This window comes from Peromyscus maniculatus, chromosome 6 (assembly GCF_049852395.1).
Source record: "Peromyscus maniculatus bairdii isolate BWxNUB_F1_BW_parent chromosome 6, HU_Pman_BW_mat_3.1, whole genome shotgun sequence".
Classification (NCBI taxonomy): domain Eukaryota; kingdom Metazoa; phylum Chordata; class Mammalia; order Rodentia; family Cricetidae; genus Peromyscus; species Peromyscus maniculatus.
This window is the reverse complement of record NC_134857.1, coordinates 13,084,735-13,107,589: the sequence shown is the minus strand read 5'-3', so window position 1 is coordinate 13,107,589 and position 22,855 is coordinate 13,084,735. Positions and strand designations below refer to the sequence as shown.

The 22,855-nt window shown below is 45.3% G+C and overlaps 1 protein-coding gene across 9 annotated transcripts in view; it reads right to left on the bottom strand.

The window, feature by feature from the left end:
• The window catches only part of Fndc3b (fibronectin type III domain containing 3B), a 305,735-nt gene that overhangs the window by 79,320 nt on the left and 203,560 nt on the right, over positions 1-22,855 (bottom strand). For all 9 annotated transcript variants that reach the window (XM_076573956.1, XM_076573957.1, XM_076573959.1 and 6 more), the window contains 3 exons: positions 15,783-15,841; positions 7,871-8,022; positions 4,699-4,758 (listed from right to left, as the gene is read on the bottom strand). In XM_076573956.1, coding sequence (XP_076430071.1) covers positions 4,699-4,758; positions 7,871-8,022; positions 15,783-15,841 — 271 coding nt within the window. The remainder of the gene's footprint in view (positions 1-4,698; positions 4,759-7,870; positions 8,023-15,782; positions 15,842-22,855) is intronic.

Genomic DNA, 22,855 nt, shown 5'->3' with positions numbered 1-22,855 from the left:
GAGGATGTGGAGCAAAGGGAACACTCCTCCACTGTTGGTGGGAATGTAAACTTGTACAACCACTGTGGAAATCAGTATGGCAGTTTCTCAGAAAATTAGGAATCGAACTACCTCAAGACCCAGCCATCCCACTCTTGGGCATATACCCAAGGAATGCTGATTCATACCACAAAGATACATGCTCAGCTATGTTCATAGCAGCACTATTTGTAATAACCAGAACCTGGAAACAACCTAGATGCCCATCAACGGAAGAATGGATGAAAAAAATGTGGTACATATACACAATGGAGTACTACTCAGCAGAAAAAAACAATGAAAGCATGAAATTTGCAGGCAAATGGATGGAACTAGAAAAAATCATCCTGAGTGAGGTAACCCAAACCCAGAAAGACAGTTATGGTATGTACTCACTCATTGGTGGATTCTAGATATAAAATAAAGAACAATCAGACCACAACCCATAGAACCATAGAGGCTATATATATAGCATGGAGGTCCCTAGGACGACTGTGGCTTATAATAAATTTCAGTTTTACTCAATTATTAAAAAAAAATAGCCAAATGAATGTTAACACATGAACTATGAACCAAAGGCTGAGGGGCTCCCAGCTGGATCAGGCCCTCTGAATAGGTGAGACAGTTGATTGGCTTGATCAGTTTGGGAGGCAACTAGGCAGTGGGATCAAGTCCTGTGCTCATTGCATGAGTTGGCTGTTTGAAACCTGTAACTTACACAGGGACACTTGGCTTAGTCTGGGAGGAAGGGACTGGACCTGCCTGGACTGAGTCTACCAAGTTGATCACAGTCCTCGGGGGAGGACTTTTCCTGGAGGAGGTGGGAATGGAGGGTGGGCTGGGGGTAAGGGGAGGGCGTGGGAGGGGGGAGAATAGGGGAACCCATGGCTGATATGTAGAACTGAATGGTATTGTAAAATAAAAAATATATATCACAAAAAAAACAAAGTAGCACACATAACACACATAACAACACATAACAATTTAATAACACATAACACATAACAACAGCACACAAGAATGAAATATTTATGTGCCAAGATTTCTGTAGGTCTCAATCAAGATGGTAATATTAAGAATTAGAAAGAGGATGTGTGGCTCAGTATGTCAGGTACTGTATAAAATGGTTCCCGGGCTCACACCTGTAATCCCAGCACTTGGGAGGTAGAGATTGGGAGGGTAGAAGTTCAAGTCACTCCTGGCTACAGAGACCATTTCTCCAAAAAGTGAAACAAACAAAAACAACAACAGGAAGGGAAAATGTCGCCTATTTTGTGCTGGTAAAAGAAATACCCCAGCTGTCTGGGTAAAGTCTGTGGGCTTGTAGCTGGGGGACGTTTCTAAATTCCCAATGAGAGGGGCAGTGGGCTTGGCTCTCCTTTGTGGCTGCTGGGTGAAATGGGTCTTCCATAGCAAAGGCTCTTTCCACATAGCCCTCTGCTATGACTACTGAATTTGTGACTGACACATTCCTTGAACTCTCTAAGTTTGCTAAATCATTATAGAACATTACAGAAAACCCACAACTGACAAAATGCAGAGAACAAGAGATCATGTGATGCCCAGGCCCAAATGATACATCTAACAACACAGTTCCTGAACCTTAGGCTCAGGAATCAGTTCGGAAGGCTGGGGAAGACGGCCAGAGCCAGAGGAACCGGAAGTTCCCCATGAGACTGTCTCCTAGAAATGCCAGGAAGCTACAGCCAGGAACACTCCCGACATGGCTGCCTGCAAAAGACCAACCTCGATGGCACCAACAGACATGAAGTTGTAGAAGCAGGGAAGTCGTGATGCCTCAACTCTAGACAAAGACCTAGAGGCAACTAAGACATGCTGATTGCCAGAACTCATCCTCTCCAGGAAACAGCTGCCCAGCGGCTATCCATACCAAGTGGTCAGCCCCAGGAACACAGACGTCCAAGAGACACTATGTGGACTGAGCAGACTGTAGTTATGTATTTAGGATATTTCTACATCTCAACAATTAAAGAAAAAGAGAGTTTGGGAGGTATATGGGAGGGGTTGGGAGGTAGAAAGGAAAGGTTACGTAAATGATATGATTACAATTTCAAAAAAATTTTAAAAATTAGTTATAAAAAAATTCAGTTATCAAATGTTCTCCAGAAAGGGCAGATTCGTCACAACATTCAAGTTTCCTGAGAAGAATATTGTAAGACATGAAAGGAGCAGGAACCTAACAAAATAACCTTTTGGTAAAGCATCAACAATAAACCATTCAAGCATGGCGCCAAGGGAAACCGGTGCTAACCAGGAAATGGACTACACTCCCAGGAAGCTTACCGGACTCAACTTTCCTGGTTTGTTCAACTGACCACTTGAAGAATGGTCAAACAGTTTCGGTTTTCACCCTAGCTTCACAAACATGCTTTTGTGTGATGTCTAATGTGTTTGGGTGGAAGCTCAGGATGCAGAACCACAAGGTTCTGGTTAACCAGCAGCAGCTCTTGCAGTACAGTTAACGTACACCACACAATGCCAGACAGATGCCCACTGGTGACACAGAACAGCCAAGTTCAGAGCACACGGCCGCTAGAGAGCACACTGCGACCTCAGCTCCTGGTTCCCTCCTTTTCCGTTTGAAACAGGGTCTCTTATTGGCCAGGCTAGCCTCCAACTCCCTATGTAGCCCAGGATGACCTTCAACCCCAGATTTTCCTCTGCACTTCCCAAGTGCTGGGATTGCATGTACAGGACACCACGCTTCTCTCTCTCTCTCTCTCTCTCTCTCTCTCTCTCTCTCTCTCTCTCTCTCTCTCTCTCTCTCCTCTCTCTCTCTCTGTGTGTGTGTGTGTTCACATTAAATTAATTAATGGATTAATATCTCCCTGTGTGAGTGTGTGTGTGTGTGTGTGTGTGTGTGTGTGTGTGCGCACACACGCACGTGTGCGCATGTGCATTGCATGTGTGTGTCGAAGGACAGCTCAGGGGGGCTAGTCCCTCTTTCCAGCATGTGGGGTTGAATTCCGGTTGTCAGGTTTGGCAGCAGGCGCTTTATCCACCAAGTCCTCGCATTCACATTCACTTCCAGTAAAGAGAACACCGTGTCACAGAATGTAGCTAAAAGTTTTCCTGTGCTCGCCTGGCACCAAGGTCCCACAGCCATTTATAAAATTCCTGTGTTTCACCTGGTCCTGCAACTGCTCAGACCTGAGTAAACACACAGAGGCTTATATTATTCTTAACTATGGCCATGACAGGCTTTTTGCTAGCTAGCTTTGACATCTTAAATTAACCCATTTCTATAAATCTATACTTTTGTCACATGGATTGGGGCTTACCAGTACTTTTACATCTTGCGTCTCCTGGCAGCGGCTAGCAGCGTCTCCCCTGCTCTGCCTTGCTCCTTCCTCTCTCTCTCTTTAGAATGTCCCACCTAACCTTATTCTGCCTTACCGTTGGCCAAACAACTTTATTTATCAACCAATCAGAGCAACACATTTTCACAGCATATAGAACTAGATCACCCATCAACAGAACTTTTGCTGACGTTGAAATTAAAAAAGCTGATTTCTGGCAGAACTAAACTAGAACTCCAGACTCCTACTAGGCTATTTTGCCTCCACCTCATCACAAGGGCTTCGTATATTTTCTGCTGAACTTGAAAACAAGGTAAAATGAAACACATTTAGAAGTCTGCCAAGTTGGATGGATAGGTGCACCACTGAATACTGAGATGGACTCCAAGCAGTTTGGATCTCAGTGTGCTCTAGCAGGATGGCCAGGCCTCACCTCAGTCAGCTAGCCCTGTTTGCTGAGGTCCCAGCATGAGTCTCAGAGCAACCACAGAGGAGTTCCAAACAACATGTCACTCTTCAAGGGCTTCTGCTTGGTCAAAATGGGTTTATTCACATTAGAGAGTATTCTCTGTCTGAATTATTTGCCTGTTTCAAAATCTACTGGCTTTTAAGACCCCAAACTGTTCTAACATGGGAAGGCCTGCTCCTGTCATTGGGTCTGAACACAGAGGTTCTGTCTATGATGAGCAATTGATGTCTCTATGGTAAAACAAAAACTATCACATCCTTGATGGATATATGCATGTATGTATATACACACACAACAAAGAAAATATTATATGCTAAGCCATGCCATCCAATAGACCTTAGAAGCCCTTATAAAATCATCATTATTGTTTTGTGGGGGCCGGTGTAAGGGCACAGAGACAAGTGTTGAGTGTCTTCCTTAGCAGCCCTCCACCTTACTCTTTGAGACAAGGTAGTTCTGAACCTGGAACCTACGCACCGACCTAGAAGTACACTGATCTGTCTAGACCCGTGGTCAGCAAGTCCTGGGATGCCTCCATCCCTGCCTCCCATCTCCAGCACTGAATTACAGGCGCCTGCAGCCAAGCCTATACATCATTCCTGGCCACTGAATTCATACCCTAATGTCACTTTACGGACTGAGACAGCTTCCCAGCCCCAAAAATTATTTTTAAAAATATACATGCTGTTTAGGACACCTCCCTTTTTTGTCCCAGAAGCAGCCCTGGGTCCTCAAAACTGCTCTGCTCTGTGTACAGAATATGAGTGAACGGCCATGGCTCTGGCCCACACCTTCCAAGTGGCCATTCAACACCACTTTCAAAAGGAGGCTCAGGATGTACAATGGCCACCTGCACTCTGCAGGCTCGTTCATGGCTGGGAACTAACTCACCTCACGTGGTAATCAGTGGCAGGCCTGAGATCTTTCAGGTTACATTCCAATTCTTCTCCACTGCAAAGACAAAGGATTTGTTAGTTTAACACTGGTCTCAAAGGTAAAGCAGCTTTGGGACTGGGTTTCATAGTCATTCACCAATAGTAACTCAAATACTACATTCACCACAACCCAGAAATCAACCTTATTTGGTGGTTGTCCTTTTTTTTTTTTAATTGAAAACCAGACTCCTTTGAATGACACAACTTGGATCTCAGAAACAGCATCAATTAAGTTTTAAACATCTTATGACTTCCTAAACCAAGACATGAAGGCCAGCAATGTACACAAACAGCTAGATCTGCAACATACGCCAGCTGTCTGCCAAAGGTGATTCCCAGACTTACCCTGGTGGGAATCCCAATGCCCTCAGCACAGGACCCCCCTAATGAACTTATAGTCCATCCCAGGCCCCCCCAAAACAGCTCTCTGACAAGTAAAACCCTTTGTGAGCCAAAGGGGCAACTGAGCCTCAGCCTAAATGATGAAGAAACAAGCCCTACAAAACCGGGCACATTCTGTCCTACTGTGACCAAAAGGCCAGGGGTGGTAACACACACCTGGGATCCAGAACCCAGGATGTGGAGGCAGGATCATCATTAGTTCAAGGACAGGCAAGAGAACTACACAGCAAAACCTGCTATAATTTTTTTAAAGTAGAGGGTACATGTGTGTGTCCATACCTTTTTTCTCATTCTTCAAAATTATCAAATGACACATTAAAAGAGACTAGAAACGAAGTGTGTTTATCTGACCCTATCCCAAAGGACTCAAAACACTGCCACAGTTTTCCAAATGAGAGAGTCAAAGGGTCAGCTGGTGGAACTGGAATCAGGACAATGGGTTTGATGAAATCTCTAGGCCAGCATATATTAAGAAAACTGAAAATTACAATGTGGTTATCTATAAAAACATCCTTGTGCTCAGAACACATGAAACACTTATGGTAAAGGATTGTGATGCACGAAACGTATGTGAAGAAATACACACAGAAGAGAAGAAAAGCCAGCAAGGTTGACAGGATAGAAGCTTTAGTGAGAGAAAAACAAGTGCAGAAGACAGCTGCATGCAGCTATCATAAACCCCATGTCGGAGATGTCTCAACGTCTCCCAAATAAAGTTGTTGTTGTGACGTTTCAAACAGGAGCTACGTCCACACTAGCCTGCAGCTCTGCAGCTTGACCTGCACTGCAACTTAACGTGCTTTGTTATCTGCTGAACTAGGTGGACAGGGAAAAACGTCACAGTCATTGAGAGTTTTAGCATCTCTCGAGGGAAAAAATTCCCTAAAAAGTCATCAGATCCTGACTGCGGAAGTTGAGGGACAAGTGCTCCTTTCCAGAGACAGGCTTCCGACCGCCAGCAGCGGCCTGCACTGGTCACCCACCTCGCTCCTTGGGGGACCCGTGGCTCGCTGTTAGCACCAGTGTTCATCTCAAATCAACAGGATGTAGCTAGCTGGGGGCAGCGGTGTACACCGGTACCCTACACCTGGAGTTCCAGCGCCTGGGCGGGCTGAGGGATGAGTTCTTCGCCAGCCTGGGCAATAAAGCAAGACGCCGTCCCCCGCTCTAATTTCTGAGAGAGGAGGTAGAGGCTCTATGGTTTCCCAATGTGTCTCTAAATGTATCTTTTTTTCAAAATAGAATAAAATGATTAAGAGCCAGAGCACCAAACTGAGGTTTTATTCCAAGCAAAGAAAGCAATCTCTAGAGTGTTCTTGCCAAGGAGTGACGATGTGGCCTCTGGTGGGACTCTATGGGGAGAGATCTGACAATGCTGGGTGAGAGCAGGTGTGGGGAAGTCAGGACACAGCAGGACCAGGGGGGACAACGGGGCAGAGGAGGCAGGAGAAAGTGTCAGCTCTGGAATGGTTCTTTTCTCATCTCTTTCTCTTTCCTCGCCCACAAGTCGGCTCGTCTGGGCAGCACGTCATGAAAGCAGAAGACAGAGTGAACGCTGCATGGCACAGGGTGAGAACTGAAGATGAAGCAAGGTTCTGGCTGAGACACAGTGGGACTTTGTGGGTGAGTTACACTGCTCTGCACAGGCCATCAAGACCACCCACAGGGAGGTCCAAAAAGGAGTTCAAATACACCTGGCTTTCTGCAAACATAAGCTGTACAAGGAGAAAGGACCTGATCTTAACATTTTTATCACATTTAGAAAACAGCTATAAATCACCAGGTCAGCTGATGTGTGGGACTCCGTAACACAGAGGCTAATCTCTTCCTTGGTGTGCTGAACTCAGAGGCATTTAATAAAGCTTCATAATGAAAGGTTTTAAAGTAACCTCAGTACAGTATGGAGGGTAAAGGGCAGAGTGAAATGGACACAAAAATATTGTAGCTTTCAAAAAGCCGGCTGTGGTAGTTTGAACGTAACTGTCTCCATAAGCTCACAGGGAGTGGAATAATTAGGAGGTGTGGCTTTGTTGGAGGAAGTGTGCCACCGTGGAAGTCTTAGAAGCTCAAGATACTGCCCAGTGTCCCAGCTCACTTCCTGTTGCCTTCTGATTGAGATGTGGCCAGCACCATGTCCGCCTGCATGCTGCCCATCATGATGACAATGGACTGAGCCTCTGTACTGTAAGGCAGCACCTTAATTAAATGTTTTCCTTTGTAAGAGCTGCTGTGGTCATGGTGTCTCTTCACAACAATAGAAACCCTAACTAAGACACAGGCCTAGAAAAAGAATTGGCTGCAATGTAATTCACTTTGTACCACCTAATGTATGTAGGAACTGAAAAATTTAGTCACTTTTTGTCCTGACAGACCTTGGTAGAAGATGTATTAATACTATATTGACAACTAGCATATCATCAAAGTGATTATTCCACCATATAGCCCTATATTGTTATTAATTTCTGATGAATAATTACTTGGACAAAATTAAGTAATTTGTGACATTATAATTACTATACCTCTTCCCAGTACTGAGAATTGAACCCAGGGCCTCATGCGTGTGAGGCAAGTGCTCCTTCAGTGAGCTATACCCTCAGCCCTATGATTACTAATGTTTAAAACTACTGACTTCAAAGGAAATTTGCATAGTCCAAATTTCCCATTGTTTTCTTCAACGATGCAATTCAGCAACAACAACAAAACAACCATGTGGAAACATACACTACCTGTAAATGATCTTGTATTTCCCATCTCTCCCTTTGTCAGATAAGAGGACCTCGTAGCTGTAAGGGAAGGAAAGACCACCATGGGGTCCACAGGACAGTCCGACAGGGGGTGTCCAGGACAGCACAACTGTTCTTGCCTGGATATTAGACACCTGAAAAATAAGGGGAGGAGGGGTGGTGGTGTTAAAAGTGTCCACATGCATTCCATATGGTTCCAGTGCAGCTGCCTTGAGTTACAGCTTCGTTATCAATAACCGTGACACAACAGTTAATCCAAGGCAGCTTTAATTTGAATGAGAGTCCTCTCTGTTGCTCCTCTGTCAAAGGCCTGATGTCCAAAGGACACTCAACTCCTGCAGCACCATCCTTGATGCTATACACAGGCTCACGAAGTCGGACACACACTCGGGCCTCCTTGTGCCTGACACTTTCAAGGTAAACAAAGGTATTTTCTAGAAGCCTTCCAGCCTTGCCTATGCTATGAAGGTAACACTGACCCCACCGAGCCCCTGAAGTCCTATGGATTCCCAGGAAACAGCAAGTGCCTGACTCTCCACTCACCACTGCAGGGTCTGCTCTAGCTACATGCTCTCCTCCTGCACGTCTGAGCACTTCCTGCTGCCCACAGCGCCGATCTGCTCATTTTAGAATGCGTCTAGCCTTGGCTGCCTTCCCTGCCTGGTCTCAGCTGCCCTCTATCTTAGGTTCTCCAAGTCATCTCCCCAAATAACTATCTGTAGGAGTCTCTGTTTCAGCGCCTCTTTCTAGAGAAACCCAACCTAAAGCATGAGTGTGGTGATATTGTGTTCACCAAAATATTGTGCAAGCTAATAAACTTATCTGGGGTCAGAACAGAACAGCCACAATATTAGACATAGAGGATAGGCAGTGGTAGCACACGCCTTTAATCCTAGCATTCCAGAGGCAGAGATCTACCTGGATCTCTGTGTGTTCAAGGATATAGCCAAGCATGGTGACTCACGTCTTTAATCCCAGAAAGTAAGCCTTTAATCCCAGGGAGTGATGAAAGAAAGCAGAAAGGTATATAAGGTGTGAAGACCAGAAACTAGCATTTGCATTTAGCTGCTTAAGTTTCAGGCTTTCGAGAAGCAGTTCAGCTGAGACCCATTTGGATGAGGACTCAGAAGCTTCCAGTCTGAGGAAACTGGATCAGCTGAGGAATTAGCAAGGTGAGGTTGCTGTGGCTTGTTCTGCTTCTCTGATCTTCCAGCATTCACCCCAATAACTGGACTCAGGTTTGATTTTATTAGTAAGTACCTTTAAGATTCATGCTACACATAAGGCTTAATTCTTTAATACAAATCTAACAACGGAGCTTTCAAACTTTAGTTTTCTAAAGACTATTTATCACAACTTGGTTCCTGGTCTGGATTAACTCATTAAAATGAACAAAGGAGTGAGACTCAATACAAATGCTAAAGGTTAGTGTTCACACACACTTTATAGCTGACTATTTCAGCTCCAGGTGGGAACACACAAGGAATACACAACCATGCAATCCCTGTTGTGTTTGCCTATTTTTGCCACTATCTGATTGATATAAATTATGGAAATATACTCAATATATTCAAAATAATTTGAAAGCACAAATGACAGATAGGGAGATAAATGTTGAGCATTGTTTTTCACTGTTACTTATTCAGTTTTAGCAGACAGTCCTTCTATATAATTTCTGTCTATATATAATAGACAGAACCATGGCACATTTAGCCAGATTCCTATTCATCCTTCGAGACCCCAGGAGAACTTCACCTCATTGTCCCCAGGTACCCTCAAGGTCTCTGAAGTGCTCCACTCAGTATCACATGTCTCTCCTATGGAACCCAGTGGGGACTGCTGCCACTATTAATCACATCTGTGTCCTGACAGACTCAAACACTCCCTAAGGGCACAAACATATTCATATTCAACAGTGGGCAGTGGCTGCTAAATAAGTGTTGAAAAACTAAATCGGAGGGAACATGATACATTCATTTTCTTTGTTTTGTTTTGAGACGGGGTTCCTCTGTGTAACAGCCTTGGCTGTCCTGAAACTCACTCTGTAGACCAAGCTGGCCTCAAACTCACAGAGATCTGCCTGCCTCTGCCTCCTGAGTGCTGGGATTGAAGGCGTACGCCTCCACCACCCAGCTCCATTCAGTTTCTGATAGAGCCAGCACAAGTGATAGACCGATGTGTAACATCTTCTGGGACACAGAAGAGACCATCAAAGGACCAGTCTCCAGCCTCAGTTGGGGCTCCAGAATGCCCCAGCCTCTGCTGAACTACACCATCTGATGGGCCAGAATGTGGGACTGCTCTGTCCTCCGATCTGAAGACTGACCATCCGTACCCTCCAAGGTCCTCTTGTGCTCCAGACTTAACTTTGGTCTTTCCCACTGCCCTGAGCTTAACAAACTCCTAAACCCAGGCCAAACACTGCCTTTGTTCCCACACGAGCCATTACAGTGCCCATGTGAGGAACTCTGCATGGAGATGACCAGGGCGTCTCTACCCCAGTGCCCCTTGTGTTAGCAACCTTTCCTGTTGCTATGACAAAAAGCCTGGCCAAGGCGGCAGAGGGGAGGAAGGGTTCATGGCGGCTTACACTTGGAAGTACTACATCCATCAAGGTGGGACACACTGGTGGCTTACACTCGGAAGTACTATGTCCATCAAGGTGGGACACACTGGCGGCTTACACTCGGAAGTACTATCTCCATCTAGGTGGGACACACTGGCGGCTTACACTCGGAAGTACTACATCCATCAAGGTGGGACACACTGGCAGCTTACACTCGGAAGTACTACATCCATCTAGGTGGGACACACTGGTGGCTTACACTCGGAAGTACTATCTCCATCTAGGTGGGACACACTGGCGGCTTACACTCGGAAGTACTATCTCCATCTAGGTGGGACACACTGGCGGCTTACACTCGGAAGTACTATGTCCATCTAGGTGGGACACACTGGTGGCAGGAGCGTTCCTAGTCAGAAAGCATGGAGTGATGATGAATGCTGGCACTTGGCTCATTTTATCCTTTTTATCCACCTGGGATTCCGGCCCATTGATTGGTGCCACCCACATTCAGGGAGGCCGTCCCACCTCAATGAACCGGATCTCGATAATCCTTCACAAGCATGCCAGCGGCTTGGTTGTCTCTTGTAGAGCCTGTCAAGTTCACAAGCTACCCTCATGAGCCCTTCCTCCTGTCTGCCGCCTTGGCCAGGCCTTCTGTCATAGCGACAAGAAAGGCGGCAACACGAGGGGCCCTGGGGTAGAGACGCCCTGCAGAACACTCGGGACAGACAGACCAGGACAGTCCGTGAACTGTCCTCACAGTTTGCTGGGCAGAGCCCTGCTGCTCAGTGTGCTCTGGCCGGATGCTCTGTCTCCTGTGTGGCCATTTCACTGCCGGGACATTGATTTGTTGGTGGCTAATTTCTTTGATAGCTTCTCAGATGGTTTCTCATACAGACCAGGGTATATGCTGAATTATTCCACATACCTGCATGAGTAATCCTGAGCTATGAGCACTTTACATAACTTTAATTTTAAAGGAGCTGTTTCACTATGAAAGGTTCAGCTGCCATTAAAAAAGTAGGCTCTCTCTCCAGGGAGAAATTTGCTGAAGTGATAAATGATGCCTTGCACCATTCCATGAACCAAGTGTGTAGTGACTGATTCTGTAATTGGTGGTGTGAACTTGCACACCTCAGAATAGTCTGGTGAAAGCCAGTGCTCCAGATACCAAGCACACATTCATAAATCCACCTTTCCTAGCAAGTGCTACCAACACACTTTCCTCCTCGAAGATTTAGCTATTTAAGTGAGCAGAGACATACGATGCTGGAAGTACCAGCTACAATAGTGTTTACTTCTCCCTAGACTATGAGCCAGCCTTGAGGAGATGTAGACTCCTGTGATGTGCAATCTTGCCAAGGGCCTTTCCAACACAAGTGCACTCTAGGAACTCAGCACTGCTTCCGAAGGAGAGACGGTCCTATGAAGTCTTCCTTTAAGCTCTGGCAGCCACTGGCACCCCGTGGGAAAGAGTGCTGGGCCTCCCTTTGGACTTGGAAGTCACTTCTACCTCAAGCTGGACTCTAGGAAACTATAGTTTTTGTCTTTGAAAACACCACCATTCAGGGGTCAATCCTCAGCCCCAGATGTATTTACATCAGCTGGGTCAGGGCTGGCCTGGTAAGGTAAAATCGGCCTCCAGATCAAGTCTATGTCTAAGTAACAGCATGTGTCCCTGAACTTCACACTGCCAACTTCTCTCTTTGTGCCAAACTTTCTCACCAGTACTGATCACTGGGGTGGCCTAGGATGCTGCTCTGTTGTTCACTGAAGTGATCACCATGGCTACAGTCTCTCAAAGTCTAACAGCTTTATGGACGTTTAAGGGATTGGCCACAATTAGAAGTCAGTATCTTTAGAAGTGGTGATTTCTAGTTCTGAATTATTGACCCAGGTAACATTGATATAAAAGGGTCTTTGGGAAGTGTATGAGATAAGCCTGCACAGGAATTAACTGTTTAAAAATGCCTTGAGGGCTTATAAAACTACTATCTACTTCTAAATGGCTCCACATTGGTTAGAACTCAGTCCTTCCTATGAATTAAAAATATAGATTCTAACTTGAGAATAGTTGTGTGTGTGTGAACTGTACAGTGTATTAACTTGTAGCAATCCTTATATCTTTGCCCCTTCTGTTCAGTGTTTGAACTAGCCTGTAAGTTTGTGTCTTGTTTTGTTTTGTTTTATTCTCAGAACTTAGCTATGTGCGAGGCCCTCCAATCTGGTGAAGGAATATCATAAAGCAAGATTACCATAGAAATATTGGCTTGACTTGTACAGCAGCCTTCATGATGAATAACCCAGAAGAAAAACACACAGGAGAGGAAAGGATAAAAGATGGACACTCAAATCTAAAACTCCAGGATCACCTACTTTTCCAGCTTTGAGCTTCAGCTCTATTCCCAGACATCTCTCAAGGAAGTGCTTCTTACAGGGAAGTGTTCCTCCTAGGTCTCACTTCTGCACCGACACACCAATTGTTTCTTTAAACACTGACCGATGGAAACCACAACCACGGCTGCAGGTTATATGCCTTTAGGTCCTGAAAACCAGCAGCTCACCAGGACACGGAGGCTGCTAATTCCTAAACCATGAGGGCAGCATGAAAGCTCCCATTTCGGGAAGAGCAGGGACCATGACAGCTAAGTCCCCAAGGCACCCAAGTGTAGAGCTGAGGGACAAATACCTTGTATATCAGTAGACAGACTTTATGAAACTGACCAAATACTTGGATCTCTTTAAGGGAACAGTAAATGACTCACTCGATTTGGGGTGCCCAAAGTTACAGAAAGATGACTGGAGTCTGCCAGCCCTAGATGGTACTTCTGCACTTGAATCATCAGTAGGAATCTCAAAGAAAAACCACTGTTTTTCATTTGAAGTTGGTATAAGATGTAGCTGACAGGGAATAGAATGGAGAATTGCTCTTTCCAATTATGTGTCCATCCTTCTTCTACAGCTTGGCTTCTTCATCTGGTACCCCTCCTCTTCTCTGAATGTAGTATGGCGCTACCTACCCTCTTGCTTAACTATAACAATGCTACAAACTGTAAGGAAAACAAGTATTCTAACACAACATATAACTGTCCCCTCAGATCCTCACGGTGTTTTTAGTACGTTAACTTTAAAAGATGAAGACACTCAGGCACCTCAATTTGTATCAGGAGGAGCTAAACCTTGGCTAAGGTCAGGGAGCTTGATAACAGCAATACTGGGTACAAACCCAGAGTTGTGACTGTGAAACGTGGGCCACTCAACCCCAGCTGCTGGCTGGCACTGTGACAAGCTCTGCACTTGCCTTCCTCCACACTGGCCAGTCCGGGGGCATCTGTCCTACCCCCCAGAACCCAGACATGCCTGTCACTTCTTCAGCAACAGTTGTCAGGGGTTCAGTATGTGTCAAGGACAGGGACAGCTAGGTCTTGGGTGCACAAAGACTATCATGCCCAAGAACTGTAGAAAGAAGGGACAAGAGGAAGAAGATGGAAGAGAGAAAACCATGCAAATGACTAACCAGGCTGGGGACTGAGTGGCTGTTACAGGCAGAGGACTTTACCAGGATGAAGGAAGAATGCCTCCTGCCTCGGTCTGGGAAGCCATCTGGGTCCTTCGCAAGAGCAATATATACTCTTGGTGGCTGAGCCATCTCTCCAGGGTTCTGCCTTGCTTTCTGAGACAAGTTCTCTCGCTGACTCTGGGGCTTACTGTTTCAGCTTTACCTGTTGGTCAACAAGCCCCAGAAAGCACTGTCTCTGTCCCTCTGTATTCAGATTACAGGTGTTCCAAGACACTTGGGTTCATTGTTGGTTGTGGTTTTTTATGTGGTGCTGCGGTCCAGGCTCAGCTCCTCACGTGTGCACATGAAGCATTACCCACCGCGCCATCTTCCAGCCCCTTTCTAATCTCCCCCTACTCTTTACCTCCAGCCCCCAACCTGCTCTTGTGTCTACAACGTGAACTTCCACTTCTGTGTTTACAGTCGCCCATTCCTGCTCTTGGTCCTTCTCTTTCCACAGCACGGAGTCTACCAGACACATCCGACTGTGTGCTATATTTATTTTTCTGGATCCTCTGCAAGTGAAACAGACCTAAGATGTCCAGGAACGGCCATGAAGATACAAAAGGAGCCTAAAGTGAATGTACCCTAGAGGAAGTCCAGCCAGCTGGAAGACCTTCAGGAATACCCTCGAGTGCAGTGTATTAAGAGCAACGGCAGGGACGCGTCCAGGCCACATTGAGACTAGAGGCACCACCAGAGGTACTGCAGACCGTGAGGACAGCTTGCCAGATGGTAAGGGTAGCGACCGGGGAAGGGAAGCTGCTGAAAGGGATGTTCTGAAGCTACAGCCCAGCTACCCCTGGCAGCCAGTAGCAAATGGGAATAATTTATCAACTTACCTTCAAAATGGACCTAATATCTGGGCCTCCTTGCCACATTGGACACCACCTAATTCTGACTCCTGGACACCATCCTGTGGATAATGAGGAGTGGGAGGATTCCTAACACCCCCTCCCTGGCCCACCCTCTTGTTCCAATTCATCTGCCACCTTGGCTCACTCTGCAAATGCAGCCTCCATTACTTAGCACCTTTGCCTGAGATCTCCCAGTGACTGCTTGCCCTGCCCAGAAGGAGTCCAGACTCAAGTCTCCAGTAATATCTCTGTAATGTGCACCTTCCAACACACCCATGCTCCTTGGTTAAGTTCAAATGAGCCCCCGAGGTCAATCTGGAGTTTGCTTTTTAAGAGCCCTGGTCTTCACAACACACCAAGAATCAAGGTTTTCCAATTCAGCCAGAAAACACTCCCCAAAACTCTGGCTCTAGCTCAGACAAAAAGGTTGAATCAACATTATAAATTTCTAGCTGAATTTCAAAACACCTGGCAAACGAAATTTAAATCTTGTAACATTACCACACCCACCATCTCTTTCTTGCCATTGTGCCCAATGTCCTCTAATATAAAAATACTGTTCTGAATCTACCTAGGGAAACACCTGGGATCTCTGAGGTTTTCAAAATGTATTCTTCCTCCCTTTACAAAGGTAACAAGAAATTACAAAGAACAAACTGCTCTAGAACCAAGAAAACCTAGATGCATCTACCTGAATTCAGAACATCTGCACAAAGGTGGCATTTCTGTGGGTGACTACACAGAAGCCCGTTCTAGATTTTTGTGGTCTGTTAATAACCGATGACTGTTTCAAGCTTATTAAAATTTGCAACGGGAAGGGGTCCTTCTGCTTACCGATGGTGTGGCAAAATAAAAGCACATTAGGAATACCTAAGAACATGCTGTTCTTGCCCAGAGGTCCAGAAGACATACCTGTGGTTTCTCTATTCCCGAAAGAATGTCTTGTACTCTTTTGACTTCCAACTCATACTCTGCAAAGACAAAAAGGAGACAAAACGTGAGAAGACAGTAGGGCTGTCAAGTCTCCTTCCCCATGCCTTAGTGAAGGAGGTCATCAAGTCAGTCAGTTGCCTGAGAAACACACTGCTGGCGCCACTTTGAACACTGGACGAGGGCATCACTGTGATGGTGCTATCTTGCCAGTGTACACTTGTAAGTACTCACTAGGTCAGCTTGACTTAGTCCTACTGCATTCTACAAACACCAGGGAATAACAGGTCATGAGAAGGGCAGGCAGGAGAGCCTTGCAATTGCAAGTGCACAGGACATCTTCTGGAGAAGAAGAACTTGAGCAACAATGGAATGAGTTCAAACTTTTCTTCAGGAAGTGTGTATGCACATATGTATCCATGTATTCATTTATAGCTTGGGTTTTACGTTTGAACTGCACTGTTTATGTCGAAGGACTTAGAAAACAGCTGGAGTTTGAAGAAACATTAGACTTCTTCATAAATGATGCACAAAAGGAGGGTGTGTGCACAGGTAAAGGCAGAACTACCTTCAGCTGGAGCTGCTGGAAAGCAGGGTGAAAACTTGACTAGGCTGCAAGACACAGGCGTTACAAAACTGGATGTGACAGACAGTGGTGAGGGGATGAGCGGGGATAATTCTAGTCTTCATCAACGAGGTGGGAGATGATGTCTTCAATAAGACGAGGAAAGGGACATATTGCCACACATTTTCATAGTGTGGCAAAACCTGCTTTTTAGAAATACAAGGAGGAAAAAACCTTGGCATACAGAGATGGGAAGAATGGATAGCCAAGTAAACAGAGTTCAATCTGCTTCATTTCAAGGAATCTAACTCTGAGTTGTGGTGGATTCCACAACTGTCTATCCTGATTTACAGTCCTGGAAAGATATGATTCCCAGGGCATAAATCCTTGTCCCCCGATTATTTACAGGTTAGTGGGGAGAAGGTGACAGGAAATCCAAATGGTGACTGTAGCATCAGGGGACAAAGCTGTCCCCAAGGCAACCTGAAGGAGGGCAAAGCTGTGGGAAAGTTCCAGACCAACCTGGATAGAGTGAGTCCCATGGGACGGCAGACACCGGGGCCCGAGCTGGGCCCTGGAGGGCTGGCCAGCCCTGCGTTCTGAGGGCTGGGGGCTCACTAGGCAGGTGTAATCCCAGTTTATCTACTGCCAATATCTGAAAATAATTACCCTGCTTTCCTTTCATGCTCCTTTGGTTTTTCCTACTAAAATGTGCTTGGAAGGTATTGATACTACAGGCTTAGAGCATGTGACTGATTTCCTATAAAACAACAACAACAAACAAAAAACAAAACAAAACAAAAAAAACCTGTAATCTCAACATTTGGGAGGTAGAGAGCTGAGGATCTGGAGTTTCGGGCTAGCCTAGGCTACACACCAGAAGATAAGCTCCCAACTGGGAATACAAACAGCTAAATGAAATAAAGCCAGTAATGCCAGATATGGGGGTATGGGGAGGACTGAAGAAAAACCCCCGTCTCAGATGTTGGAAGCAGGACTATTGAGTAAAAAGCTCTCCACAAAGTCTCAGTAGCAGACTAGCTCAAGGAGGGGACAGAATGTCTGAGCTTGAAGACAAGGCGGAGGAGCTGGACCACCAAGAGACAGACAGAGGAATAGTAAGAAGGTACCAACGGGAACCTCAGGACTCACGTATGCTCTGGGAAGACCACATCTACCAATGAAAGACACACAAGGAAAAGAAACCAGTTTTAAAAGCATGGAAATATTTCTGTGGCATCACAACAGACACTCCTTTTTTTTTTCTTTTGTTGTTGGTTCAAGTCTCCCCTCCCCTCCCCAAAGCACCTCTCTTCCCAAGAACATACAGTATCTTTAGCAAAGTGAAGGCTAAATTAAAAACACACAATAAAGTGAATAGTTAAAAAAAAAGAAAAAGAGCACCACACACCGAGGGAGCATGTGTTATGTGAAATTTAAACTTTCCATAAATAATGGTTTTTATGTTTGCTCCAAAAAACCCAAGACCAGACTGTTTGAGTAACTGTGCAGGCCGAACTAATTTAAACATCCCCCTCTACAAACACAATTTACTCTTTGGTTTGTTTCAGAATTTTTTCGTTCATAGAAAAGAAACTCAGGTCCATGCTTGGCTGTAGCTGTATAAAGTATTTACGCTGCAGCAGCCCTTCATTCCAGTAGACTAACACCAACAGCAGTTTTCTCTGCACTTTCCCCCAGTCCCAGACCAGCTTGTGTAGATGCGCCCCTCTGGACGTCAGAGTCCTCCTGGTCTGCCGAGGAGATGCTACGGCTGCCCTTCAGGTGAGCTAAGCCTATTGACTAGTGGGCTGAAAATATAGGGTCTAATCATTTAGATGTAAGAACTAAATGGACAAATAATACTTTTAGATGAAAAGAAAAAATAGAAATCAATAATAAAAATAAACTAGGCACCCGGTCAAGGTTTGTTAATATCTGTGAAAATGAAGACAGGCACAGGAAGGAAATAGTAAGAATGCTCCGAGATAAATTTTTTATGTAGAAAATCAAACTGGCTATTACCAATTTCAAAAGTATTGCTTCTCTGAGAAGGAGGAAAAAGGCATCAAGTACATGAAGAAGTTTAATTACTCAGTGGTTAGGATTTAGAGGCAAGGGTCTTAGGTATAAATACCACAACGAACTCTCTAGCCTCTTTAGATAGTGGTGTTACTGCACAGAGCCCACACATGTGGACTGGGTTCACATGCTAGCACCTGTACAAACAGCATGTATCCTGTGCACCCCAATACTAAAGTGGGTGGGAACAGGAGGATCGCTGGGGCTTGCTGGATGCAAACAGGAGCTCTGGCATCAGCAGAGACCCCATCTCAAAGGACCAGGCAGAGAGTGATAGAAAAGGGTACCTGATACCTTCATCTGGCCTCCGTGCCTATGCACACAAACGTATACATAACACACATTCACATACACACCCCAAAAAAACCAAAAAAGTTAGATCGCTGAAGAATACATTTTCATAATATAAAAACAATACAGTTAATCCCTACAGAGCAAATACTTAAAAAACAAAAACAAACAGCCCCCAGTGGCTTTGGAGGTAACTCAGTAAGTAACATGCTTGTCATAGGACCTGAGTCTGGATTCCCAGCAACCATACAGAAGCCAGGCACACCCCTGTCTGCTTGTAATCCCAGCGCTAGGGAGCCGGGGACAGCGAGATCCCAGGGCTCTGCACGGGTGGGCTCCAGGTTCAGTGAGATGCCCTGTCTCAAAAATAGAAGGAGAATGACTGAGGAACACTCCCTATAGTAACCTCTGGCCTTCACACATGAACCCCCCCCCACACACACACGCATGCACAAGCACACACATGAACATGGATGGGCACCCACACATAACCACAATATTGACATCAAATATTTTGACTTAAAATTCAAAACAGAAATCTTTCTAAGTATTAGTTGGGAAACTGATCACATTAGCCCATCAGTGACAAAAAAGAAAAAGCTGTATTCCAGAATGTGGGAAGTTGTATTCTGGTCTAGGAAAATATTTTCAAGGGTGGCTTGGGTTCCAGAAAGATTCTGGAACCTGAGAGAAAAATGCAAGGGGAGATGAATTCCTTTTGCAGGTGGAGTGACCCGCTGAACAGGAGAGCTGGCCACAGAATGTAAATGGGACACCAGGGCCTAATTTCCTCCAAGCTTCAGTTGCTATTTGTGGAATTCAGGAGAAAGAACAGTTTTCTTTCCTGGGGCAAGTTTTGAGACAAAGTCCTACCAGACACTTTCACATTAATCCACCATCGAGCAAACACACCCCTTCCTACTGAGGAATCGACAGGAAGGTTCCAGAGCCTTCTCGACTCCCACAACTCTACACAGGTCGCTCAAGTACCTTGCTTGTTGCCAAGTAAATTAGAACCTGCTTGAAATATCGGAAGATTCGATTTGTACTTCTCTCAAATTCTCAAAGAAATAAACCCATGTTTGCTCTCAGGGAACCCTATGTAGGCACGAAACCGCACAGAAGCAACGATCGTTTTAAATACATCAAATGAAGCAGAGACAGAAATCTCACAAAATTGGATAAAGGTCCTAGATAACTGTACACCTGTTCACTCAGGCACCAGCCCGTGCCTCTGACTCCCTGTGCATGGCTGGACTCCACCAGTGAGCTGCGCCACCCCTGCGCCAGATACAGCTCTTTTATTGGGGGAGACTAAACTCCATGGTTATCCAGCCAGGGCTGTTGCTTCGCTTGATGTATGACAGAAAGGCAGCTGCTTTAAAACAGGACAGAAGGAACAAAGGTAATTACAGCTTGTGCACCTTTATCACAGCGGCATCTAGAAATTCCCGTGGCGTGCTTTTTCATTAAGACTTGGTGGGACACAGCAAGAATTTTTCAATTAGCTTAGTCAATACTTTTGTAAGACGGAGGATGGATGGACAGGATCCACAGTGTACGGATCTTTAATAATTCCATTATCTACAGAGCAAACTTTGAATCATTTTATAGCAGCACTTCCTTACTTATGCCTCATATAACTAAATTATTTGGGGATAAGGCTAGACATTTAGCCTATTGCCGAATACACACTGAAGTGCAGCCACTGACAGAGAGATCTCAGGTGGGATCTCCTGAAGCAACAGTCTGGCTCACTGCAAAACTATTACACTCTAGGAGACACGCTGTCTCCCTCAGGACATCCCCACGCATGACAAGTGCAAATTCCCAGTCACCCCCAGGCAGGGGACATCAGTGAGAGGAGGAGGTGCTATAAGAAAGAAGAGAAGTTCTCACTCTGTCTAATGGGTCAGCACCAGACATTTAGTTACTCACAGAGTAACCACGGGTGTGCGTTGGATGGCTATTCTCATTTTTCCCGAGGATACGGAAATTCAATGTTTTGTGGGAAATTGCCCAAATCTGTAAAAATGTATACATTAAAATAGCTTAAACATATAGGAATGCTTGGAGTAGCATTATGGGTGAGATATCTGTTCTCCCCCAAATTCATGTCAGCCTGTTCCCAAATGTGATGGTATCAGAGGCAGGGTCTTTGGAGGATGGAGTTGGGACTAGATGAGGCCTTGAGGATGGAGCCTTGTGAGTGGGATCTGAGTTTGAGGACCTGGTAGCTCTAGGAAGCAGGAAGCCAGACACTGAATCTGCCTACACCAAGACTCAGAGCTTTCCACACAACCATGCCAGTTTAAGACATGCGGGCTAAGGGTTGTGTTTTGTGTCCACGTGGAGGCCAGATTTCAAGCCTCGGTGGGTGTCACTACTCAGGATGCTGGCCACCCTAGGACTCACCAATTGGCTGAACTGGCCGACCAGAGCCCCAGAGATTGGCCTGTTTCTGTCTCCCCAGGACGGTATTTCAAGCACAGCTGTGGATCACCATATCTGGCTTTTCCCATGGGGTCTGGGGATCAAACTCGGCTCCTCATGGTGGCCTTGCAAGCATTTCACCTCTGAGCTTCCTTTCCAGCCCCATATCTCCTCTGCAGTAAACAAAGCTGACCTCCTTGGTCTCTATTGTCATGCTGGTAGCTGTAAGACAGCGTCTTTCTATGTGAACGAGAAGTTCTTCTGTTTAAATATCAATGAGTTCCGATGCTTTGGTGTTTGTTTTTGTTTTAAAATCTGTGTACTTAGCACACACACTTATTAGGTTTCCTGGCAGCATTTTCAAACAAGGTTCTTCTTTCTGCGGTGCCCTTACCCTCCATAGGTCCCTCCGCCCTGCCCTGCCCGCCTTCTCCTTGGGCATCCCGTGTGTCCCGCTGCTTCTGGCCCTCAGCATCTCCCGGCTACTCCTGCAGTGTCCTTTCCAGTTGCAAAGCCTGTACCTATAATCACCCCCATTTATACACGAACGTGTCCACTAGAAGCTCGGCTGTGCATATGAGAGACTTTCCTGAGTCTGAATTCCTTCCCCAGATAGAGTACTTCTTAGGACACAGTTTTTAATGTCAGTATGTCAAAACTGGCAACATCGGCATTATTAATCTTTGAGATGACAAATCTGCCACACACGGAGCTACTATTCTCTGGTCCCCATTGTTCCTTGGTAGTGGCTTCTGCTGTGGGAACTTGTTAAGCACTCTGTTTTAACATGATGTGACCCACACACTATGAAACACAAAGTGCTACCCAGACCAAGCCTGTTTAAACATTTTCCATTCATAATAACTTTCATATTGTCAGGTCTGCAGGTACACAAATCAAACATAAATTGATAATAATTCACAGAGCAATTTCTTTGAAAGCAATTCTTTGCCAAACACATGTATTCTTTTTTACTATTTATGAAGGATGAAAACAAATTTGCACACTAATGAGATTGCTATGCTTATTTATTTTCCCATAAAGAATCAAACCTGTCTGACTATTTCGTATGGCAGGACATGGGGTATCCTAAATGTTTTTCAGAGTTGATCATTATTTTTATTTTACAATCATCAATGCTGAGAATGCGGCTTTGCCTCAGCTCATAGTATAAAATGGCAGAAGTATGTTTAGAGTCATTTCAGAAATTCTTGGATATTCTATCTTCATGCCAACTAGAGTATACTTCACGTAGGAAACCACAGAACACATTTCACTCCTCTTGTGGGCTATAATTTCTGCTCTCAGTTTAATTGGACTATGCTTCACTTCTTGTTCTTCCTAATCAACATCTCCCTTCTAAGGACTAGATAATCAAAAGAGACAGCACCATCTGCCTCAACACCCACAAGAAAATGGACTGTCTTCTAAATGCACTGAGGTCAAAACTGAATTAAGATCAAGAGTTAAGATTTGGCAAGGAGGAAGGATATCGACACCCAGTGTTAACTGGAGAGGTGGACCCGGATGGGGACCACTCCAAGCACCAGACGCTCTCCACTCAGAAGATTTTCCATTACTCTCGAACATAGACATGATGAAGAGACATCCGCAAATCCAAGTCACTACAAAGGAGTCTTGACTTGCTCTCAAGTGTCCTACTCTATCGATCTTGCTACCTCAT